This window comes from Eumetopias jubatus, unplaced genomic scaffold, assembly GCF_037043125.1.
Source record: "Eumetopias jubatus isolate StellerSeaLion01/CBP00866 unplaced genomic scaffold, mEumJub1_p1.0 scaffold_6, whole genome shotgun sequence".
In the NCBI taxonomy this organism is placed as follows: Eukaryota; Metazoa; Chordata; class Mammalia; order Carnivora; family Otariidae; genus Eumetopias; species Eumetopias jubatus.
Genome location: NW_028274812.1, coordinates 15,849,038 through 15,874,499, shown reverse-complemented (window position 1 = coordinate 15,874,499; position 25,462 = coordinate 15,849,038). Strand labels below are relative to the sequence as shown.

Below are 25,462 nucleotides of genomic sequence, written 5' to 3'. Positions count from 1 at the left end.
ATAACTGAAGTATTTTTTGATGTCAAAGACAGCAAAATTATTGTAGATCTGAGATTAAAAATTCACAAGGGGGGGGTTGCCTGGCTGGCTCTGTTGGTCTTGCTCTCAGGGTCGTAAGTTTGAGCCCCAGGTTGGGTATAGAGTTTACTTAAAAATAAATAAAATCTTTAAAAAAAATTCACAAAGGGATTCAAGTTCATAGAGGAACATAAAAATCTCTCAATAATTTACAATGTGTGTTTCTTTTCTTTTTTTTTTATTTATTTGAGAGAGAGAGAATGAGAGATAGCACGAGAGGGAAGAGGGTCAGAGGGAGAAGCAGACTCCCCGCTGAGCGGGGAGCCCGATGTGGGACTCGATCCCGGGACTCCAGGATCATGACCTGAGCCGAAAGCAGTTGCTTAACCAACTGAGCCACCCAGGCGCCTGTACAATGTGTTTCTAATGTCTTTTACAAGTCAGCAAATGTCGACTTATGAAACCCAAGTTTTGGGCACCTGGGTGGCTCAGTTGGTTAAGCAACTGCTTTCGGCTCAGGTCATGATCCTGGAGTCCCGGGATCGAGTCCCACATCGGGCTCCCCGCTCAGCGGGGAGTCTGCTTCTCCCTCTGACCCTCTTCCCTCTCATGTTCTCTGTCTCTCATTCTCTCTCTCTCAAATAAATAAATAAATAAATCTTTAAAAAAAAAAAAAAAAAAGAAACCCAAGTTTTCAGCCCTGAAAAGTCCCAAGCATTTTGCCTGGTACTTAACTCAATAAAAGTCTGATGAATTAATATGTTAAAATATATTTTTTTAAAATATTGGTTACTTGCAGGACCTCTGTAGAATTGGTGAAGTGATTTGAAGTTATGAGGATTAAGGTAACTTGGTCTGCCCTGGAGAGTAGGAACCTTCTGGATACCTTCGGATATCCTCCAAAAATACCCAAAAATACCCGGAGAAATCTTTCTCCATACTGGGCAAATAATTCACTATATTGTGGTTCCAGTCATAAGTGGGTGGAGAGCAGCCTAACTCTAGAAAAATGAGGAGTCAAAGCTATCCTGGCTTATTGTTGACTGCATTTCAATTGCACTCATTCGTTTGCTTATATTTTAGACACATCTCAAAGTTTAGCTATGGTAGCTATGTCAAACTTGTTCTCTGTGAAATTTGCTTATTTTTTCTTTTTTAAGTGTTATTGAAGTAATCTCTACACCCAACGTGTGTCTTGAACCCCGAGATCAAGACTCACATGCTCCTCTGACTGAGCCAATACATAAATGAAAAAAAATTAATTTATTTTTAAAATTATTTATTTATTTATTTGAGAGAGAGAGAGAGAGAGAGAGAGAGAGAGAGAGAGAAAGAGCAAGGAGAAGAGACAGAGGGAGAGGGAGAAGCAGACTCCCCACTGAGCAGGAAGCCCGACGCAGCGCTCGATCCCAGGACTCTGGGATCATGACCTGAGCTGAAGGCAGATGCTTAACCGACCAAGCCACCCAGGCACCCCCGAAAAAAAAATTTAAAAATTTTTTATATATATTATAAATATAAATATAAATACAAATATATATATATATATATATATTAACTTCTCCACCCTGCCACCTTTTTTGTTACTTTAGTGTAATCTTGTAATCTTAGATTTGGGTCAGGAGCCAATCTTAAATCTTAGTAAATGAAACTGATAAGACAGAAAGCTGGCTTTATAGTTAACTCAAAGCAATAGGTTTCTTGAAGTTTAGAAATTTAGCATTTGCCTGTATTTATATGTCTACAGGTGGTTGACCTTTGAACTTCGTCTGTATATTGAACTTTTTCTGTAGCTTCTACATGAATGTTGGATTATTAGTTAGTCATGAATAAAACAAAATTGTCAATTCTTATAGTTTTCTAGTTTACAATTAGCAAATGCAGGAGAGGAGAGGAGGAATTGGGTTCTTAGGTGATTTAGGTATCCTGATGTAAGTAATTAGCTCAGAAAAAAGTAGGCTTCTTATTTAGTGAATACAATGAAGTTATACACAGTAGTTTCAAGGTTGAAGAGTTTCCATGTTTTAAGTGAAATTGCCTGAAGGCTTTGTAGCTAGAGAATCTGTGGGGGTAGAGTTAAGTGTTTGTTTTAAGTTGTTTTAATAATTATAATTATGATTGCCTTTTCAAGGGGTTGTAGTAACTTAGATATAATACGTTTCACATTTGTGAATTCATTTGAAACATATTTGAAGAGGTTTTGGTGTGTGCGCAAGATGCCTAGCTATGACTTTAACTCTTACTGGTAAATCTCGTGTGGCCCGTCTTTCCGGAGAAGTTAAGCATGAAGCCTACAAGTTCAGCCTGCTGTACCGGCAACGTGTATTTGTTTTTGAGAAATCTCAAGCTGTTTTTGTGAGAGTATCAGCTCTCGCAGGGGAACCACTCTACCACCAGCTGCCCCATGGGAGAGGATGTGGGGGACACCTGTGTCCTGCTGTTCGGGGGAGAGAGGGCTGCGGGCTGGAAATCGGGGTAACCGACAGCCTTGGACTGAGAAGTGGAAAATTGAGAACAGTTGCCTTCCTCTCTATGGCTGACATTAATCCAAGCAATTCTTTTTTTTTTTTAAGATTTTTTTTTTAATTTATTCATTTGACAGAGAGAGAGACACAGCGAGAGAGAGAACACAAGCAGGGGGAGTGGGAGAGGGAGAAGCAGGCTTCCCGCTGAGCAGGGAGCCCGATGTGGGGCTCGATCCCAGGACCCTGGGATCATGGCCTGAGCCGAACGCAGATGCTTAACGACTGAGCCACCCAGGCGCGCCTAATCCAAGCAATTCTAAAGGTATCTTCAAAACCCTAGAAAAGAAAACCTTTGTGACTTGATTTAGAGCCTTGAGTGGGAAGCACAGTAACTCTCTGCTTGGCACCAAATAGGTACTTACTTGGTAAATGTATGTTTACATTTAAATATGTTTACATTAAATAAAGGAATCAGGCATCTCGTTGGCTCAGTGGGTAGAGCATGTGATTCTTGGTCTCGGGGTTGTGTTTGAGTCCCACGTTGGGTATAGAGATTGCTTAAAACAGTAAAATCTTAGGGGCGCATGGGTGGCTCAGTCGTGAAACATCTGCCTTCAGCTCAGGTCATGATCCCAGGGTCCTGGGATCGAGCCCCACATTGGGCTCCCTGCTCCACGGGAAGCCTGCTTCTCCCTCTCCCACTCCCTCTGCTTGTGTTCCCTCTCTCACTGTGTCTCCATCTTAAAAAAACACAATCAAACAATAAAATCTTAGGGGAAAAATGGATAAATGAAAGAAATCAATATAGTGTTCTGAATAGCATATGTTCTATTATATTGAATGTTCTAAATAGTATATCCAAAAGGTTGGGAAATGTCATTGCTAGGGATAATAAATAGTACAACTACTCTTCTTAACAAAAATAACAGAGAGTAACTCCCCAGTTTACAAGTAAGATGGAAAAGGATTCTTTGGGCAGTCCAGAAACCAAAGGTGCTTGCGTGAATCTACAAAAGAGCCTGTTATTCTTTTTTTTTTTTTTTTTTAAGAGCCTTAAAATAAGATTTTGCTGGGGCGCCTGGCTGGCTCAGTTGGTGGAGCATGTGACTCTTTGATCTCAGGGTTGTGAGTTCAAGCCCCACATTGGGTGCGGAGATTACTTAAAAATAAAATCTTAAGGGCACTTGGGTGGCTCAGTCAGTTAAGTGGCTGCCTTGGGCTCAGGTCATGATCCCAGGGTCCTGGGATTGAGCCTCACGTCTGACTCCCTGCTCAGTGGGGAGCCTGCTTCTTCCTCTGCTTGCCGCTCCCCCTGCTTGTGCTCTCTCTCTATCTCTCTGTCAAATAAATAAATAAAATCTTTTAAAAATAAGTAAATAAATAAATAAAAATAAAATCTTAAAAAATTTTTGCTTTAAAAAAATCAGAATATGAGCATTTTCATGACCTGAAAAATAAACACAAAGCAAGCAATTGCTAATCTAGGCAGACACTGGTGATGTCTTCCTCAGCATGTGGGTTGTATACCGTTGACTTGAAATCTTTGACCTTGTAATATTTCTCCGAAAATTTGAAAGCTAGATGTGAAAAGCTTTGTTAAGAATTTCCCAAGAACTGAGTAAGTATAATCTCACAGAATGGGACATTTTGATAGTGTTTGTACTAATTACTGATACATTTTCATATGTGCTGACGTTAATCATTCTCAGATAGGCTTTAATAGCATTTTTAGCCCTTAACGTCTTAGGTGAGGCCAAAATGCCACTTTTCACAGATATCCCTGAGAACAGAGAACACACTGGAAGCTTTCTACGGAAGGAGAGTGAAGTGTTGTACAGAGGCTCAGTGTGGGAAGAATCCTTGCTCTTTTTTGCCTACCAGCTGTGAAATCTTGAGCACCTGATCTGATTTCTCTGGGCCTACCTTCCTCCACTCCACTGGTAAAATGAGAATAATAGGATCTACCTCACAGAGCTGTTGTAAGAATTAAATATGATTAGATATGCAAAGTGTTTTGAACAGTGTCTGGCACATAGTAAGTACTGGAATGCTTCCTAAGTAGTAGAAAATTTAAGTTGAAATGGATGAAATGCTTAAAAATTATGAAAACCAACCATTTTGCTTAATATTGCTTAAGAAGCGATATATTCCAGAGAAAGGGGACTTTATGTACTTCTTCAAATAAAAATTATAAATGTGGAAAAATTTTATGCTGGATAACCATATGCCATTATACTACACGCCACAATTAGGCACAAAATATTCCACTACTGAACTAACCACTTACATCAATTCTCCACTAACTTGTACAAAATCTGAGTATGGGATATTTATCTGGTATCTAGTGTCGATATTCCGAGTTTCTTCATTCTTCCAACTATTTGTGAACACTAAGGTACTTTGTTGCCACTTAAAACTGGGGATAATGTTTCTTTCAACCCCAGCACCTTCATGCTTATGTGCCCAATAATCCACCTAAAAATTTGATTTCGTTCAAATATTTGTTGGCTGCCTTCTCTATTTATGTAACGAGTATTCAAGAGTATGAAGGATAGGAATGCAAGCCACTTCTGCTGATATTATTCAAAGCCTTCATCTATGGAAAACTACTGATGGCCCATGAAGAAGAGATCTATGTCGTCATGTCTCAGCATGGCGCGAGGGAGAAGGGGCCTGGACCTCCAGCATCACGCCCTCAAAGAAGGACAGGCACATTTCCAGTCACAGCCTCACTTCCCCGAACTCCCCAAGGAAGGAGGCCAGCCAGTGTCGCTGATGGCATCGCCTGACATCACTAGTTTCGGATGATAGGCGAGCTTGGGGCCGCCTGGCCCACCTCATCCATGGCCTGACTGCGCTACCCTCTCGGTTCCCAGCTCCTGCCACGTGAGGTGTCCTAATATGGTCAGGCTCCGGAGAAGCCAAGGAGCGCTTCCCTTTCTTCTGCTAGTGGGGAGGAGGCAGGAACCAACATTCAGAGGATAACACAGTCCGAAGGAAAGCAACTGGGGATTTGGGTTCGCTTGCTGGGCGAAGGGAAAAGTGCGCTGCAGCAGAAGCTCTGCCTTGGGTTATCAATCATTTAATAAACCGCAGCAAATCCAATCTCCCTGAGGGGTCTTCAGCCCCCCCCCTTCTGCAACCCTGGGTCGTCCCCCAGCTCGCGTCCCCATTTAGGAATGGGAAGCGCCCGGGGGTCGGGGTGGGCTGCCTGCCTGGACCCTGGCTCGAGGCTCGGACTGCGCCTCAGGTCCTACAGCCTGGGGGGAGATGCTGCTGCAAGGCGTGTCTGGGGCTGTGCTCATGTGATGAAGCGAGGGAAAAACAAGGGGGAGGAGGAGGCAAAGAGGTGGCCTTTTTTTTTTTTTTTTTTTTTTTTTCTTTTAAGGAGTTTGCCGCGAGCGCGTCTCGTTCATTCGCAGTCTGGGCGCGTTCGGAGGAGGACGGCGGGAGAGGAAGGCGTTCCTGGGACCTCGCGGGCGCACGGCTTCTCGCTCTTCTCCACGTTCCTAAGATTTGGGGGAAGGCGTGACCGGGCAGCTGGGCGCGGGAGAACCGCAGAAGAGCCATGGGTGCTGGGAGCTCCACGGAGCAGCGGAGCCCGGAGCAGCCGGAGGCGGGGAGCGCGACGCCGGCCGAGCCTGAGCCCAGCGGCGGCGGCCTTGCGGCGGAGGCGGCGCCCAGCGCGCCGGGGGACCCGGCCATCGCTGCCGCGGACCCCGCCACCAAGGTACGGGCGCGCCGGGCCACCTGCCCCGGGGGCGGGGGTGGGGGTGAGGGTTGGGGGTGGTCCCTCTGATTTCCGCCTGCCAGAACTTCCCGGCCGGTCCAGCCCATCTGCAAACTCGGGAGCACGCACCCCTCTTTCTAGCTTTCCAGGGTCTCATGCGCCGGGGCGGGACCAGAGCAGCAGCGAGCGCGGCGGGTTTGCATCTTTGTCGTGGGTCTCCGGGGGAGGCGACTGCGCCAACCGCAGTAATAAAATCCGCCCCCCGCCCCCCGCTAACAGCCTTTCTCCGCACTCTTCCGGTGGGAGCGACCCAGCCCGCGACGCCCGAGCTGCTCGGGGGAGCCCGAGGGGGGTGGGGTGGGAAGTGACCCACCCTCCGAGGGTCCTGCGCCCCCCGCCCCTCTTTGTCCCGGATTCGTAAAGTCAGCTGTTGGGCCAGGACCCGTGTCGCAGCGTGGCGAAGCCTCCACCCGTGGGTTCCGCGCCGCGTATGGTCTTTGGCACCGGCTGTGCCTGGAAAGACCCGGGTTTGGTACCCAGCCCTGCTGCGGCTGCGGCTCGAGCCGACACCGCCTTCCTGATGCAGAGAAAGCCTGGGGTGTAGCTCGCTCTGAGCCAAAGAAAACCTGGGTAGACGCTGCATTTCCAAAAGGAATGACAGGTTTCGTAAACAAGGCAGCGTCCTCCTTTTCGCTCAGTTCATTGCCTGTGGACTCAAGGGGTAAACATACCGGGGGAGTAGTAGTTAGAAGTTCCCAAACGATGCGGTCAGAGACGTAGGCAAGGATTTTTACACTCATGTCTATGGAGACAGTGCTGAACCTCCTAGAGATTTTGTATTTTATAGTCTTAAGTCTTAAAGGCTGAAATATTCACTCCTGGCCGCTATAGCCGCCAAGACTCTGACTTGTTTGATCGTTGTATTTTAGATCTGTTTTTCCAGCATGTGTGTTCATTAGCAAGGCGTCACCTAATCTGTTTTGCAATATCCTTATAGGAAGATGGTGGATAACTTATCATATTTAATTTTTTTTTTTTTTCAAAAACCCCATGTGTTTCATGGGTTGGGAAGATGGTGGATAACTTATCATACTTAATATTCTTTTAAAAGCCCCAGGTTTTACATGGGTTCACAACCCGTGTTTTATCTGAGGATACAAAATGTGAGGAACTTTAACTGTTTACAGTGTGAAAAACACCCCCCCCTAAAATCTGGGTAAATTTCACAGAACTGTGACCTCATTGCCCTGACCTCTTTAGCTGTCCTAGTCTAGTTTGGGCTGAGAGACTGCACTTAATTAGATTACTTCTAGTCTTTAACTTATAACTACTTGTAAAACCCATGGTCTCTGGGGCTGTAGGTACTACCAAGAACAAATTGCTAGAATATCTAACTTTCCAAGACAGTGCCTAATCTTTGGGCACGTGTAAGGTGCAGTCCTGTTGAGGTCTAAGTCACATTTTAATATTTAAGTATGTATCACCTTTTGATGCTGATTACTGCCAAAATGGCCACATAACCAGTATTTAGCATCCAGTAGTGAGAGTGGTTTTAAGGTGTAATTGTTAAAAGCTTGCAACTGGGGACATTTTTTCTTGGTTTTTACTACTTCAGGTCTTCTTAAGAGTTCCTGCTGAAATAGGATACTTAATCCCTTCCTGGTAAACTTGAATTTGTTCATTTAAAAATATTCTTTCCATTCTCTTTTTGTCCTTCTTGCATAACCTTATCTTCCCTTCCTGGTTGCCACCATCTTGAAGCAGCCAAGCAACCTCCTTAAAAAAAAAAAAAAGACTTAAATAACATCTAGACTATCATTGAGCTTTTTGGCACACTGCCCAGTTATCAATTTGGAGACAAATCAATACACTTACATGTATCCTTGGAAAATGGTGTCGTTTTTCATTTTCAGCTAGCAAAATTTATTACACAGGTTTTCAAAAGTCCTTTTGAAAAGAACTCCCTAATTAAGAATGACTCAGCACATAGCTCTTGCCTCCCCTCTTCGCCCTGTGAAACTCCAGTTGCTGACCTCTGAGTAATCCCATCTGCCTTTCTAGGCTCCTGTAGCCCCACAGACCCTTCCCAGCAGTTTGCTCCACATTTGTGACGTTAGTGACTTGACTGTTGTCCTGGTTCTGGATGCTCCACGAGGGCAGGGACCATATCTGTGTTTGCTCAAGTGTTCCCCCATCCCCCACGGGTGGCATGCTCCCTGGCCTGTAGGACCATATTGGCTCCCTGGTTTTGATTGGACCCTGTTAAGTTGGGGAATACCTTGGGCCATCTACTTTTTCTACAGTTTAACCTTTGTGTCATTATTGTGCACTCTGTGTCATGTATCAGAGAGTGACTAAACCAAATAGGTCTGGTTATTAGTAGACCAAGTGAGTATTTTGGCAAAAAATTCTGATGTAGGGGTTCTCCAGAAATAAGGTGGCCTGTTGGCATTGCAATTTCAAATTGTCTTTAATCTCAAATAGACAAAATAGTATAAATGCAGATGGCTCAAATGAGACCACTTTATACATTGAATTAGTTATGAATTGCATCTTGAGCTTTCTTGACTGGGTGTGTGGACATTTGGGGTTATACTAATACACCCCCCCTTCCCTGGTAGAATGCTGATCACTAATAAAGGCTATTAACAGATTTTTTTCCATCTAAATGACGTTTATATCAGATGCCTGCTGACTATTTAGTAATCCAGTTTACTTTCTCTTTTTTTTCCCCGCTAATTGTTATCTGTCATTTACTGAGTAAGTACTCAGCTCTCAGAAAACATTACACTAATTGAATATCACTTCTATCAGATCATATGGAGTGTAAAAAAAAACTTGACTACTGAAGCCTAACGTTTAGGGGCACTGAGGCACAAGTCCATAAGTCCTCGGTTTATCTGGTGTATTTCAATAAAATGGAAGGAATCTTATCTTCCAGGCAATCTTTTACAATCTTATACATGAAAATTCTGGGGGACAATGGAATCAATTATTTGCTAGGTTTAATTTTGAGACTTGGCCATTTTGGCCACTGCAGGGGCAGGAATGTTAAATGATGCAAATGCAAGTAGTAAATAAAGCCTCCTATTCCCCAATCACCTGTTTTTAAAAGTTTGTCTTTGAAAGAGTATTTTCACTCAGGTGTCAGTAGAGGGTGGGATGACCAATGACAAATTTCCTCAGAGTCTGGCAAATCTTGATTTCTTGAGCCAAGTTCCAAGTTACGTATGGACAGTCGTAGTTCTCTGAATTATCCTTTTTGTATTTTCTGCTCAATCAACGACTTCAGAGCTGAAAGTGGAGCAGTGGTCAGTTGTAACCTTGAGGCCAGTGTCCCTGGCAGGTGGGAAGATGGGAACTCTTTTCTGTCCTTCTGGTTATGGTTCCATTTGGTTACAAGAGCTACGAAACACCAAAACATAACCGTGTACTCAAATAGAAGAATCCACCATCTGATTGGTAGATTAAAGGATGTCTTGGCCCTTTGTGCACTAAAAAGACAACTGAGTTAGCCAGCTGCATTTCAGAATCCTTCCCAGCCTGAGGTGTAGGATGCTTTCTCCCCCTTGCCTTCTGTTTACAAAATGGGAATGGAGGACAAAGATGACCTTACTGTGATTATGCACCAGTTTTATAATAAGAGGCCAGAATTTCGGATTCGGAGAGAATTATATATTTGTTAACAGTGGCGTATTGTGTGTGTGGCTACCTGTATTCCTATGGATTCCTCCCAGATTACAAGAGGTGCTACTTTCTGAGTAGAACGCAATCCAGACATTGGAGATGTGGGTGTGGTGAGGACGATCGTTTAGCCTGTGGGGATTGCATTGCCATCCCTTTAATCCGTTTCGGGTTATCTGTGTAGGTTAGTGGATGTGTGAGATCAGTGGATTTCCCCTTGAAATACTTCTGTGATGAACAGGCCTTAAACATGCATCCTTTTGGATACACTTTATTTAGGTCGGCTGATCTCTGCCTTGATCACTTGAAAGCAATTAGAATAAGGATCATTCTAATTTGGTATTTTGTAGGATAATTAATAAAACAGAAATAACATGTTTTGCTTAAAAAAGGCATGAAATTCTTTTTCTCCATCAGCTGTAACACATTCAGTATTAGAGAATACCACGGAAAGGAAAATCAAGCTAAATGGTGCTCTCATCCTTGGCCTCTCTACTTCTGTGTGTCTATTCATGAAGTGAGAAGTTAGAATTCAAAGCACTGAGAAAAAGATACCAGTACTTTTATCTCATAAAAAAAGCCAAACTAAATATCCTTGAATCCAATTCTTGTTCTCTAGTAACCTGAAAAAATTATAACATAGAATGTTTCATTTTAAAATAATGGAGGGGCGCCCGGGTGGCTCAGTCGTTAAGCGTCTGACTTCTGCTCAGGTCATGATCCCAGGGTCCTGGGATCAAGTCCTCCATTGGGAGGATGGGGGAGCCTGCTTCTCCCTCTCCCTCTGCCTCTTCCCCCGCGTGTGCTCTCTCTTTCTCTCTCAAATAAATAAAATCTGAAAAAAATAAAATAAATTTTCAAAATCTATAATTATAGTTGACTTGTCTATTTAGATTTTGGACGATTTTCTTGCAAGCAAATTAGCACCTTAGTAGAGATTCTAAGGGTTGGTTTTTGTATGATTATCCTCTTGTTTCCTTACTCATTAGTACATCTAATAAAAGGATTTAGGAGAAGAGGTTAGTAATCTGTAATTTCAGTGATACATAATTCATATTTCTTATCTTGAATAATTAAGTTATTTAAAACTGACTATAATCTGACTTTCTTGAATCATAAAGTCTTCATAAGATCAAAAGTCCTTGTTCACTGTTGAAATATTTGTTTAAAAGCATTGCATAACAGGATTTATTTAATGTTTATTTTAATTTTTTTTTTTTTTTAAGTAATCTCTATACCCAACATGGAGCTCAAACTCACAAGCCTAAGATCAAGAGAGTCACATGCTCTCTGGACTGAGCCAGCCGGGTGCCCTTAATATTTTATTTTTCTAAAAATGTTAATGGTTGAGAACTTTGATTTGCAGAGTATGGTAAAAAGTAAGTCTTCTATTACCTCTTCTTCCTGCAAGCATTCACTGTGGATAGTTTGAAGCCAATGTTGGTGGTCTCTTGCATATTCTTTCAAAACCTGATGCATGTACAAGTATATAAATAATAGCGCCATTTTTTTTTTAGCGCCATTTTTTTTTAAAGTGATCTATACAATGTGGGGCTCGAACTCAAGGCCTTGAGATCAAGAGTGGCATGCTCTACGGAGCCAGCCAGGTGCCACACCCCATGTGTTTCTTTTTACAAATAAAATCATATCACGTTAAGTTCTGCTGCTTTAGGTTTGGAATATCTTTTCATATCAGGACAGAAAGACTTACCTCCATTCTTATTAATGGCTACATACATTTTCCCTTCATGGGTTGGAAGTGCAATAAAAGTTTAACCAATCCCCTGTGTTTACATTGACATTTTCCTCGTCCTTTGCTGTATTAAATTAACACAGGGAATATCCGAGCCCAGATATCTTTGTATGTGTGCAAATGTATCTCTGGGATAGATTTCTGCAAGTGGAATTGCTTGCTCAGAGCATTTCTATATATGCATTTAAATTTTTTTAAACTTATTTTTAAAGATTTTATTCATTTGAGAGAGAGCATGAGCGGCGGAGGTGGGGGCAGAGAGGCAGAGGGAGAGAGAGAGGGGGGCAGGCTCCCCGCTGAGCAGGGAGCCCGATGAAGTGGGGCTGGATGCCAGGACCCCGAGATCACGACCTGAGCTGAAGGCAGATGCATAACCATTTGAGCCACCCAGGTGCCCTTGCATTTAAAATTTTGATAGCCCTTGTTAAATTTACTTTCCAGAGAGATTCTGTGTCACTTTAGTTCCCCACTTTGGAGATCAGCACTAGTGTTTGGATGATTTGCCTCAGTGCAGAGCAGATTTTCTAATATTTGCCATTCTGCACCCAAGTTGGCAATTCAGTTTCCTCAGTGCATTTTTAATTATGTATATTGGCCGTATGCTCTGCTTCCATGTACCACCCGATCGTGAACTGGACTGGCTTCCAGAGCATTAAAGGCTATGGTTTATTTTACTGTTAATTTTTAAAGATCCCCCCCGCCAACGTTTTTGTTTTTCATAATAGAGAAAAAGCAAGTTTAAAGAGTATAAAGGTCGCTCAGGTCGCTCAGGTACTGTTCGTATTTCCTTCTCATTCATAAACGGTCTTAATTTTATTTGCTTGGACAGTGACCTACTTCTTTAGCAATCAATTTTAAAATTTCTCCTCTGGAACAATCTAAAATTATCCAGTTGCCAGAAATTTCTTCATACTTCTCTGATCCATGAAATGTTGGAACCTGGGACTGGGGCTGGGGGCAGCAGAATTCCACTCCTGGGAAAACAATAGGCTAAAGGCCGTCTCTTGGGTTCTCTTCTCATTCTCATGACAAACTACAGCCTGGTTCTGTTAGCTGCAATAAATGTGCTTTCCCAGAAAAAAGTAGGTGCTCAAAGCACAGAAATGACAAGATCTTTCCCAGACCATGTTAGGCTTCTCTCTCTCTCTCTCTCTTTTTTTTTAAGATTTTTAAATTTATTTTGGTGAGAGAGAGAAGAGCAAGCAAGCACGAGTGGGGGGAGGGCAGAGGGAGACGCAGACTCCCCGCTCAGCAGGGAGCCTAATGCAGGACTCGATCCCAGGACCCTGGGATCACGACCTGAGCTCAAGGCAGACGCTTAACTGACTGAGCCACCCAGACGCCCTGATCTACTGCAGGCACTGTGCCAGGATCTGGGGCTGCAAAGAGTGAACTCCCAAGAGCTCAGGACTAAGAAAGTCACACGCTTTCCTTCCCACATAGTTAGCTCCTGAATCTGCTATAAATGAATTGTTTTATGTCTGGAGGGAGAGATCCAAATTCATTTTCCATACTGGTTACTTACTGTTTCCAGTAGTTTTGATTCAGTAAGTCCCCCTGTTTAAAACTCGTTTCTGCACATTTGCATAAATCTGTTTATTGATTTTTCATTTTACTTTAAAAAATTCCCTGCTGTGTTTATTTGTATAGTAAATTGAAAGCATTAAGGGAGTGGCTAAAATGTCATCAGTTATAATAGCAAGCCTGGGTTGTTTTTTTTTAAATTTTATTTATTTATTTGACAGAGAGAGCAAAGTAGGCAGAGAGGCAGGCAGAGGGAGAAGCAGGCTCTCCGCTGAGTAGAGAGCCAGAGGTGGGGCTCGATCCCAGGACCCTGGGATCATGACCTGAGCCCAAGGCAGACGCTTAATGACTGAGCCACCCAGGCGCCCCAGCAAGCCTGTGGTTTAAAATACTTTTCTGTTCTACATCTCAGGTGTAAGCCTACAGAGGCCTCTTTTAGGCAACAGGTTTGAGCAGTGGAAACTTGAGGCCAAAGAGCCCAGGGCGACCACCTGGTTGAATATAGACGGGCCCGTCAGGCAACCCACCTCAAACGAGCGAGCTGTAGGCCCTCACTGACCCGTGAGCTACTCAGACGCAGGCACCGTTACCATAAAAGGGAAGATTCCACACTTCCCAGTGCCTCCTCACCTTCCCGCTTTAAATATGGCCCCCACCCACTGCCTCCTGGCAGACAGCCCCTCCTCTGCTCTCCTGCTCACTGCCCCCTTGCAGTGTATTCAGTACACGTCTATCTCCCTTGTTCTGCCCTGGGTGAAGCTGGATCCATTGGCTTCCACCTCATCGTCACCCCACATTGCGGGGCCCCCATCCGATCGAGACACCAGAGACACTGCCTTACCCTGGTCTGCCGTGGCTATGGTAAGTTTATACATCCGTAAATACAAAAAAGTAGGAAGCAGATGTTATCTTCTAAACTTAATTTTTCTTGGTATGTATTAACATGCATTAAAATTGGTCAAGTTTTCCAGGGGCGCCTGGGTGGTTCAGTCGGTTAAGTGTCTGCCATCGGCTCAGGTCATGATCCTGGAGTCCTGGGATCGAGCCCCACATTGGCCTCCCTGCTCAGCAAGGAGTCTGCTTCTCCCTCTCCCTCTGCCCCTCTCCCTGGCTCATGCTCTCTCTCTCTCTCTCTCAAATAAAATTTAAAGATTTTAGTTATTTGAGAGCACAAGCAGTGGAGAGGGAGAAGCAGGCTGCCCATTGAGCAGCGAGCCTGATGCAGGGTCAGCAGGACCCCGGGATCATGACCTGAGCCGAAGGCAGACGCTTAACCTACTGAGCCACCCTGGTGCCCCTCAAATAAATAAAATCTTAAAAAAAAAAATAGTGAAGTATTCCATAAACACACGTGAAAGGCATTGGTCTAGATGCTTGGAAAGATGAAGAGAAAAGAACACGCAGCATTATCCCCGAATGCCTCATATAATCCAGGTGAGGTGATAGAGTCCCTCTAGGAAATAAGGATAATTCAAATAAACTGGGTAGACATAGAAGAATCACCATTGCTTGGTACTTGTCTTCACAGTGAATTATCTAGGTAGCTGCTGTGGAAAGATAAGGACATTTTGAAGTGTTGTAGGCACATGAGGCCATTGGCTGGGCCAGCAGATGAAGGAGCCGCACGTTTGTAAGGGAGCGGTGGGAAGGGCATGGTGCACAGGCCTGCAGCCGGGCATCGGGAGAGCTGCCCAGGCGGCAGAGAGCTGGTGAAGGCTGCTCATGAAGAACACAGCAAAGATGCCGTTGCCACGTGAGTGGATGATCTGGGGGGGGGGGCGGGGAACAAGACCAGAAAGGATGATGGGGGGAGGTCGTGCCAGCAAACATGATCTGGTGATGTATCAGGTGTCTGTAGGGCACGGTGGGATTGGGTTCAGGGTACAGACCTGACAGGAAGGCAGTCAGAAAACGGGAATGTCAAGACTTCAAATACAGAATACCTCCGGCAGGCAAGAACATTCCCCCTCATGGTGTAGGTTGCCATTTTTTTTTTTTTTAGATTTTATTTATTTATTTAATTGACAGAGAGAGAGACAGCGAGAGAGGGAACACAAGCAGTGGGGGGGAGGGTCAGAGGGAGAAGCAGGCTTCCCGCGGAGCAAGGAGCCTGATGCGGGACTCGATCTCAGGACCCCGAGATCATGACCTGAGCTGAAGGCAGTCACTTAACCAACTGAGCCACCCAGGCGCCCCTGTAGGTTGCCATTAATTGTGAATTGCTGGGTCACCGAACCATGCCAAACAGTGATAGTTGCTGCAGAGAGTATCTTGGGAAGGGAGAACATGAACTGGTAGTAACAACTTGGGACTTCTTTTTTTTTTTTTTTTTTAAGATTTATTTATTTATTTATTCATGGGAGACAGGAGGAGAGAGAGAGAGAGAAGCAGAGGGAGAAGCAGGCTCCCAAGAAGCAGGGAGCCTGATGCAGGACTCGATCCCAGGACCCTGGGATCATGACCTGAGCCGAAGGCAGATGCTTAATTAACCATCTGAGCCACCCAGGCGCCCATCAACTTGGGACTTCTGAGAAAGGAGTTTGCAGCCGACTTGACAGGTAATGACAGAGGGCTCCCATGAGAGCCATACCATTCCTTTCTCAGGGGTTCCTGTGCGAGCAGAGACCACCCGCATGGACGGCAATCCAGGATCGTGGGGTGGTGGATATAGGAGGCATAGGGACAGGCCACATACCATATAAGTAAGAGGTGAGACTGTGGAAGGAACTTAGGGTACTGGCCGTGGAGAAGGTGGAAATGAAAGTGAGTATTAATAGAAAACTAGGTAGAAGAGACGCCACTGGATTGAACGGCTGTTGGACCCAGTGAGTCATCATACAGCAGTGACTCTCACCCCAGCATGGCAGGTCCTCTTATAATGAGAGCGCCTAGTGGTTGACTTGGATTCCTTCCATTTGCAGGCAAGGATCTAGGTAACATGGGGACTGTTTACCTTTACTTTCAAAGAAGACATTTCTTTGTCATTTTTTTCTTTGTCATTTTTTTCCCTATCTCCACTGCCTGTCCTCTGGTTTGTTGTTCAGAGGACGAGTTATGGTTTGCTGTTTTTCATGTCCGAGCATATGATTTCTTACTGAATTGAGCCATTACAGGCGCTGAGCTTGCTGGCACGAGAATCAGTTGTCTGTCGTCACTCCCTGATATTGACCATTTTTATTTAAGACCTGTTTTGTTTTGTTTTTTTAAGACCTATTTCATTGCACCTTTGGTAGTTTTCCTTACTCTATACAATACATATTGTCGTGGTGCATAGAACAAGATTGTTGATGTATTTTATGGTTTCTAATCTTTGTTTACATTTTCAGTGCTGGGTGATAATTTTTCATTAAGTTAGCAAACTGTAGAATGCCTCTTAAGAAACTTTGGTTTGAAGTTATCCTTCATTTGGGTATTTATGTAAAACCGTCTTACTCCATACCCATAACAAAGAGGCTATGCAAAGTTCAACCTTAGATGTGGTCTGTCTACTTTGAATTTATAGTCCGTATACACACAGTACAAGGGAGGGGTGAAGATAGGCTTGTTATCTATAGGCCATTGCTAAGAGTTCGCCAGTCTCTCTATGATGAATTTTTCTTATTTGAGAAATGACACATTTAACCAGTACTTAGACCTAAGTTTTGTTTTGTTTTTAGTTTTTATTTAAATTCCAGTTAAGTGAAAATACAGTGTAATATTAGTTTCAGGTGTACAGTTTAGTGATTCAACACTTAGACATGAGTGTCTGACTCCTGTAGTGTTAATCTAAATATTTAAATGGAAATTTTTGTTCTTTGGCTCTGTTTTATATGAAGAAAGTTATTGAAAAGTAGTGGAAAATGTCACCACTAATGTTTACTAAATCAGCCTTGATTATTACCATCTTTTCTCCAATCCCGACAAAAGTTAGTGTATAAAACTTAAAACAAAAAGGAGTTGACAGTAATGGGGGCAAAACCCCAGTTGGTTTGGTTTTCTATCTAATGTTTTTCTTTGTAAAACCTTCAAGAGTTTAAGTTAACTTTAAACTCAGTTGATGGTAGTTTTAGATCTGGCTCTTGTTTACAATATAGAAAGTTGTTTTGCTTTGATTAAAACGAAGGTTGATTATTCTTTTGATACTAATTAAAGACATACTAAGGTCTTTTGAACACTCAAAAGGTTTTTGTCCTCCATGCAGAGTCTTTGGTGACCGAAGAGGACCTACAATGTTATCTAGAAAGAAAGATTTCAAGTCAGTTCTGGAACTGTGCCTGATAAACAGTCCTCCAGGACAGGGAAGAATGCAAAGAATGCTTAAGTATTCAGGGAACTAGGTCATGGTTTAAAGTATTACATTTGTCAGAGAAAGTTTCTCAAGCAGGCCCTAGGATCCTTGGACCCCCACTTATTCCTTACCCAGGGTGCTTTAGTCTTTGGCAAATTAGGTGACTGAATTCACTTCTCAGCCCCTAGGAGGGCTGGGCTTGAAGTAGCAGGTCCGCTGCACTCCCCTGCACTTGAAACACCAAAAAGACAACGTTAAAGCTCTAGGTTAGTGACCGGAAAAATCAGAGATGGGATGTGGTTTTTTGTTGTTTTTTAATTGCATGATCTCAGACTAAAAGTTACTTTAAGAGTATGTAGGCAAGGACACCTGGGTGGCTCAGATGGTTAAGCATCTGCCTTCGGCTCAGGTCATGGTCCCAGGGTCCTGGGATCGAGTCCCGCATCGGGCTCCCCGCTCCTTGGGAGCCTGCTTCTCCCTCTGCTTCTCTCTCTCTCTCCCTTTGTCTCATGAATAAATAAATAAAATCTTAAAAAAAAAAAGTATGTAGGCAAGTGATAATAGACTGTAAATATATTTAGAAGAGGAAAATCAGAGCATTCCTTTTAAGTGAACCAGGTGTCTGTCTCTTTCTTCTTTCTTTCTTTCTTCTTTCTTTCTTTTTCTTTCTTTCTTTCTTTCTTTCTTTCTTTCTTTCTTTCTTTCTTTCTTTCTTTCTTTCTTTCTTTCTTTCTTTTTTTCTTTCTTTCTCTCTTTCTTTCTTTCTTTCTTTCAGATTTTATTTATTTGTCAGGGAGAGAGAAGAAGGAGAAGCAGGCTCCCCGCTGAGCAGGGAGCCCGATGTGGGACTCAATCCCAAGATCCCGGGATCATGACCTGAGCCGAAGGCAGATGCTTAACCGACTGAGCCACCCAGGTGCCCCGAACTGGGGGTCTTTCTTGGCTGCAGGGGATCAGCTGAGTTTCCCGTAATTACATGTGACCACAGTGCCCACAGTTTGCTGTGGACTTAAGCTCGTAGAACCCGTATTTTGCCCTGAATTGTAGCTGAGTATTGGACAAGAGTCACGAACATGACAGGTCCTGAAGGCAAGAGAGAGAGTGCGTACTCCGGCACCAGGGAAGGTGACCTAGGGGATGCTATGGAGAGTATCCCCTGAAAATTCATATGCTGAAACTCTAATACCAAATGCGATGGTATTAGGAGATGGGGCCTTTGGGAGGTGATGGGTCATTATAGGGTTAGCTACCTTCTAAGAAGAGACAGACAGCTTGCTTTCTGCCTACCATGTGAGAAGACAGCCCTCACAAAGGTGGAAGAGAGCTCGGCCCACACCTACATCGTGGACTCCCCAGCCCCCAGAACTGTGAGAAATCCATGTTTGTTGTCTAAGCTGTGGTAATTTGTCATAGCCCCAACTAAGGTAGAGGAAATGGAATGTCTGGTGAATTGTTGAAAAATGGAGATGCTTGAGAGGAGGCAAGAGAATGGAAAAATAGTGAAATAATAATGAAAATTTAAAAGTGATAAAATGAGGCAAGAGGGAACCTTGTCATATGGGGAGAAATACCAAGATAAAAACTAGGTCTAGGAAAAGCTGGGCGACTGAGTCCTTTTTTTTTTTTTTTTTTAAGATTTTTTATTTATTTATCTGACAGAGAGAGATGCAGGGGGAGCGGGAGAGGGAGAAGCGGGCTTCCCGCCGAGCAGGGAGCCCGATGCGGGGCTCCATCCCAGGACCCTGGGACCGTGACCTGAGCCGAAGGCAGGCACCCAACGACGGAGCCCCCCGGGCGCCCCTGGGCAACTGATTCTTGTAACTGCAGGACTTCGCAGAATCTTTAATATGTGGCATCTTTAGCCAAATGCAGTTGACAAATGCTGGGCTGGAGAGGTGAGTGGAGCCGGAAGAGTGGTTGAGGAGTCTGGAGAGGTCGCTTGTGGCTCTGCTGTGGAAAGTGTTGAATTCGAGCTGTGACTTCTGCATTCTGCATGTATTGTGATTGGCAATGTGAAGCCAATAATTAATTGGGATCCAAATCTACATCTGGTAGCATGTAGGCGGGGACTGAAAATAACTTTGTTTCTAATCTGAGACCGAGAGAATAATTCTAAAATACCAGGGAAATATGTTCTTTTTTGGTGGGGGCTCGGGAAGGATGGGTTTTCATTTCATTCATATAAAAACGATTGTATTTTTTATATGTAATTTTTAAATTAACCACATGTAGAGAGATTCCTCCTCTGGTTAAAATGGGAAAATATGGAATATGTCCCAGCCTTTAAATGTACGTTATCTGGGAAATGCCTCAGATTATCCTGAGACAAAATAGTTCAAGTTTTCATATCCTTATTTAATGACATCTAGATTTGCTAATATATTTTGGTGGGGGAGGGCAGAGAAGTAGAAAGTTGAGGCAACAATAAGGATCATTAAAATTTGGGGGGTTGAGGACAGTTTGGATTAATTTCATTGTTAGATAAGCCAGATAATTGCATCAGATTGAGATTATATTCAGTTTCTCGTGAGTCTAATAACTGTTTATAGACTCAATATTTATAGCACTGAATTGCACGTAGAGCTAAACATCCTAGCTAGCACAAGCCACGTTATGCCTTCATATTTTGCTTTAACCATATTTTCTGGAGCCAAAGACAATTGGGCTACTGTGGAGTTAAATGCTGTCAATTATTGTGTTCCTCAAACCCTTTCCAGCTCCTGTAATGAATACTGGAGGTATTGTAACTGTATGTGAACTTGAATGAAGATCAGGGGAAGGTCAAAATAGAGCCTTCTTGAATGGAATTGCAAATTCTTCCTCTGGCAAATAAGCGTAAAGAGAAATGTCACCCATTTGTTGCTTTTTATGGTCATGAAGAAGGAAAAATCCTCAAAGCTTATGATTCCTTTGCTATGAGCTGATCAGCTGGCTTATTTGGGCTTTGGATGAGAAGTTGAGAAAGACACTGATTTATTTTTTTCTTGAGTCTGATTAAAGCAAATTAAAGCAAATAACTGTATTTGGGATTGTAACTAAGCTAAATTTTAAAGAAAGTTGCTTCTTTTAAAACCTAAAAGTTAATGTAGAGCTATTCTTGTGAAAGATTGTTTTAGGCCACAGTAAGCAGGAGCAATTTAACCAAGGCATAAGACACTGATTCTTGCCTTTTAATATTTGATATTAATGTGTTTTTTATTTTTATTTATTTATTTAGAGCGAGAGAATACATGAGGGGGCGGGGCAGAGGGAGAGGGAAAGAGGATCCCAAGCAGGCTCCACACCCAGCATGGAGCCTAACGTGGGGCTTGATCTCATGAGCCTGAGATCATGCCCTGAGCCTCATGATCCTGAGATCATGCCCTGAGCCTCATGACCCTGAGATCACGACATGACCTGAGCTGAAGTCAAGAGGGAGAGCTTAACCTACTGAGCGACCCAGGCACGCCCTACTGTGTCTGTTATTTTAACTTCGTGTATACATAGTGTATTGATTGAATATGCCCCTTTCCTGACCCTTTTCTTTAGTGCAACTTTTGTGCTTATTCTCCCACTAAGCCTTAACAATGTCAGTGGAAGAAATGGGCCTGGACGTGACAGTTTAGTGCGCCCTGCCCACATCCGAGGTCTCCTGCTGACACACTTGTGCACGGTGTTTCTGTGTTGACTTCAAGGTTGAATAGAGAATGAAGTAAAGCTATGCATAAACCGTAAGGGTCAAGTACATACAGAAATATAAAAAAGTTCCTCCTCTCAATGACTGTCAACTCTTGAATGTTGGTTGTTTTTGAGTATCTGTCAGGCACCAGGCGGTTTTGGGGGGCACTTCTACATGCTTTTCTTGTTTTACCAACAGCTCATAGCTTCGGTGTGGTAAATGGTACCCCATTTAAAAAATGAGCCCGCAAAGTGAAAATTTAACTAGGAAGTGGAGCTTTTGGTTCACTAGCTCTTGAGTTCAGCACTGGAGGTCCCCCTGTGGTGTGCTCAGCTCCCAGTTTTGGGGCTGGTGGGTAGGGACCACTGCGACGTGAAGTGGGTCTTGGCTATGATGCCAAAGAGATGTCCTTATTATTTTTTTGATAGCTCTTATTATTAACTTCTGGGATACCAGACAGCTCCTACGATACCAAAGCCCTCTCTGTTTTTCTAGGTATTTTAGAATATATGCCTATATCTGTAAATGGCAAACGATTCCTTTTTATTAGCCAAACTCTTCTTTCTTTCTTTTTTTTTTTTTAAAGATTTTATTTATTTGACAGAGAGAGACACAGCAAGAGCAGGAACACAAGCAGGGGGAGTGGGAGAGGGAGAAGCAGGCTTCCCGCCGAGCCGGGAGCCCGACGTGGGGCTCGATCCCAGGACCCTGGGACCATGACCCGAGCCGAAGGCAGACGCTTAACGACTGAGCCACCCAGGCGCCCTGCCAACCTCTTGTGTTTACTGACCCCACTCTTCCTACCCCATCATGGCCTGGAAGTTGCTGATGCCAGGCTGTATGAGCAATTTGGGTTTGGAGGCAAGTCACATAACAACCTTAAATAAGAATCGATACCACTTATTTTCCTTTTTAATTTGGGTGCGCCTGAATGCCAGGCCCATGTAATCACCCTCTTTTCCCTTCCTGTTTTGCTCTGCCCTCCTGACATCCCCGTTCATCATCCGTGCTACTGTACCCTGTTGAACTCCATTCCACGTTAAGCACATTTCTTCCCTTAGGACCATCCCCCAGCTGACTTGGCCTCTGTGATCAAGGCATTGTCTTGAGGAGTTTGTCTTCTCCCAGGGTTTTAACACTAAATGATGTCCAAGTTTCAGTTTCACGTACACATCCGTGTATTATTAGACAAACTGACCTCAAGAGTAGCATTCGTTCTGTCCCTTCCGCACGCCTCTTCCCATAAAGGGGGAGTCTCTTGGTGTCTTCACCATCTTGGAGCATGGTATCCCTGCCTTACTGTTGTTCTTCCTTTCATTTATCCATGTCCAGGCTGCCATGAAGTTCTTTTGGTTCTATTTCTGCTTCCTCGGATCTTTTCTTTATTACCCAGTTTTAATTATCCTATGCAATATATGCAGCATTCATGTAAACTAGTCTTCCTACCAGTCTGCACGCCCACCGCTCAGGTCAGTGAGTGGGTAGGAATAGCCACTGTGTTCTGCAAAGGCAAACAAAGTGGAAATAAGGTTGATGGAAAATCATTTCTAACAGTTGAAAAAAATCCGCTAGTCTTCCTGCCTGTAGCCATTTTCCTCTACATAACAGTTGCTTTATAGATGGCGACAGTTATAAAGTGGACATACCCTGGACCCCTGTAATTGGAGAGGCCCTCTGCTTGCAGGTGTATAAAGCCCTCCAGACTTTTCTTTGCTTCCAGCCAGACACCTATGATTCCCTTATTTATTTATTTATTTTTTTGGACAGAGACACAGCGAGAGAGGGAACACAAGCAGGGGGAGTGGGAGAGGGAGAGGCAGGCTTCCCGCGGAGCAGGGAGCCCGATGCTGGGCTCGATCCCAGGACCCTGGGATCATGACCGAGCCGAAGGCAGATGCTTAATGACTGAGCCACCCAGGCGCCCCTCCCTTATTTTTCATTCCCAAGTTGTGTCTTGAGCAGTAAGAGAGAAGACAAAAACCAGTGGTTTATTAAATGTTTTCTTTTGATCTTCTATACATTTTTCTTCCTTTCAGTCCATGAATGAGGTAATAAGGGGAAGTTCTCTTCATTGCATACTGAATTTTAAGTGCTTTCCTGTGTAGTATGGTAACATGTCTACATGACTGAAGTTAATTTTCCACCACCTTGGGCATCCTAAATGCAGACTATGGAATCTTGATCACATTTGTATGGAAACACAACTGTAGTTTGGGCTATAAATTTATTTCATTATTGGGTTGGCGTTTATTTTGGGAATTCTGTTTGAAGCAGAAATAGGGCCAGTTGACTTAAAGGTTCAAACATTTGATTTATTGGTATTTTAATTTTCAACAAATCGTGTCTGGTATGAATTAATGAAAGTTTAGAAAGTCTTTGTTTTCCTTCCCACCTCCAGTAGGAAAATCCCTTAAAGCCTCTATGATTTTTATTACAAACAGCAGGCTTAGGATGGGAGGGATCTTAGTGAAGCCGTTGTGTATCAGGTCTGTCTCACAGGGCATGCTCAGTCCCTCTTCTTTCTAAAGCTGAAGACATTCCACAATGAATGCCTGCCAAGTCTAAGGTTTTGACAAGTTTTCTGGGTCTCGGTTTCCTTATACTTCACAGTTGAAGCCCATTTTCTTTGCCTGCAAACCAAAGACAGTTTACCACCCAAAGTTCTCAGCCTTTAGATTTATTTCTTAGATGAAAAAAGTGTTGATCTGGGGCGCCTGGGTGGCTCAGTTGTTAAGTGGCTGCCTTTGGCTGAGGTTATGATCCCAGGCTCCTGGGATCAATCCCCGCATCGGGCTCCCTGCTCAGCGGGAAGCCTGCTTCTCCCTCTCCAGCTCCCCCTGCTTGTGTTCCTGCTCTCGCCGTGTCTCTCTCTGTCAAATAAAGAAAGAAAATCTAAAAAAAAAAAAAAAAAAAAAAAGTGTTGATTTGACTTCCAGAGTCCTTTCTTCTCTTAAAAATTCTCTGACTCAACACTGATTCTCTGAGAGTCTGGTAATCTAAAGGCTGAAGTACCACTTCCTAAACTAGTAGCTTTGGACTTTTTCTAACTCAGAACTCATATGGCTAGAGTCTTGCGACCTGGTCTTTGAGGCATCCATTCAGAAAAATACTAAATTCCTTCTGTTGGTATTTTTTCAGTCATTGCTACTCCCCAGGCTCTCCTGAGATCTGGTGTTCACTGGCTTGGCTTCCATTACATCTGTGTGCTATTGAATTCTGAAACTATCTATCTCCATCTGGGACACTTCTGTTGTCTTTTGTCTCTTCAGGCTGAGCCCACCCACCTCCAATCTCTACCATTTTTTTTTAAAGATTTTATTTATTCATCTGAGACACAGAGATAGAGAGAGAGAGAGAGCGTGAGCAGGGAGAGAGGCAGAGGGAGAGGGAGAAGCAGGCTCCTCGCTGAGCCAGGAGCCCGATGTGGGGCTCGATCCCAGGACCCTGGGATCATGACCTGAGCTGAAGGCAGACGCTTAACCATCTGAGCCACCCAGGCGCCCCATCTACCTCCTATTCTCTTCCCTGTTGATGGCAGTTTCCACGTTGGGGTAGGAGGAGAAGAGACTTCTGTGAGGAAAGTTAGTGGGATGTAGAAGGGATCGAATGAAAGAGAGGAAAGGGAGGGAGAACATCCTTACACCAAGACAGAAAGCAGGACCTGGTCCTTTTGAATCACCTGCTGATAGGTCAGCCTTGAGGACCAGAGGCAAAGCCTGTTAGCTCAGAAATGTTGTATGTTTCAAGCAGTTTACTAGCTTTGCTTGTTAAGAGAATAAGATCTGTATTTAATGCAAAATCATAGATCGTTGTTCATTTGTCAGTAAATTCTATATCAAGATAGTGTATATATAGGTGCATGTTAAAGATATATTTTTATTTTTTATTTTTTCATTTTTTAAGATTTTATTTATTTGTTTGACAGAGAGAGACACAGCCAGAGAGGGAACACAAGCAGGGGGAGTGGGAGAGGGAGAAGCAGGCTTCCCGCTGAGCAGGGAGCCCGATGCGGGGCTTGATCCCAGGAGCATGGGATCATGACCTGAGCCGAAGGCAGACGCTTAATGTCTGAGCCACCCAGGTGCCCCTAAAGGTATATTTTTATTTTTTATTTATTTATTTATCTATTTATTTATTTTTAAGATTTTTTATTTATTTATTTGAGAGAGGGAGAATGAGAGAGAGAGCACGAGAGGGAAGAGGGTCAGAGGGAGAAGCAGACTCCCTGCCGAGCAGGGAGCCCAATGTGGGACTTGATTCCGGGACTCCAGGATCATGACCTGAGCCGAAGGCAGTCGCTTAACCAACTGAGCCACCCAGGTGCCCCTAAAGGTATATTTTTAGATACTATAAATGTGTATGT

The 25,462-nt window shown here is 43.6% G+C and overlaps 1 protein-coding gene across 1 annotated transcript in view; it reads left to right on the top strand.

The window, feature by feature from the left end:
* Nucleotides 1-6,051: 6,051 nt before the first annotated feature.
* Nucleotides 6,052-25,462, top strand: part of AKAP12 (A-kinase anchoring protein 12) — a 95,201-nt gene continuing 75,790 nt past the window's right edge. The window contains exon 1 of the mRNA XM_028103412.2: nucleotides 6,052-6,213. Within this exon, the coding sequence (XP_027959213.2) occupies nucleotides 6,052-6,213 (162 nt within the window). The remainder of the gene's footprint in view (nucleotides 6,214-25,462) is intronic.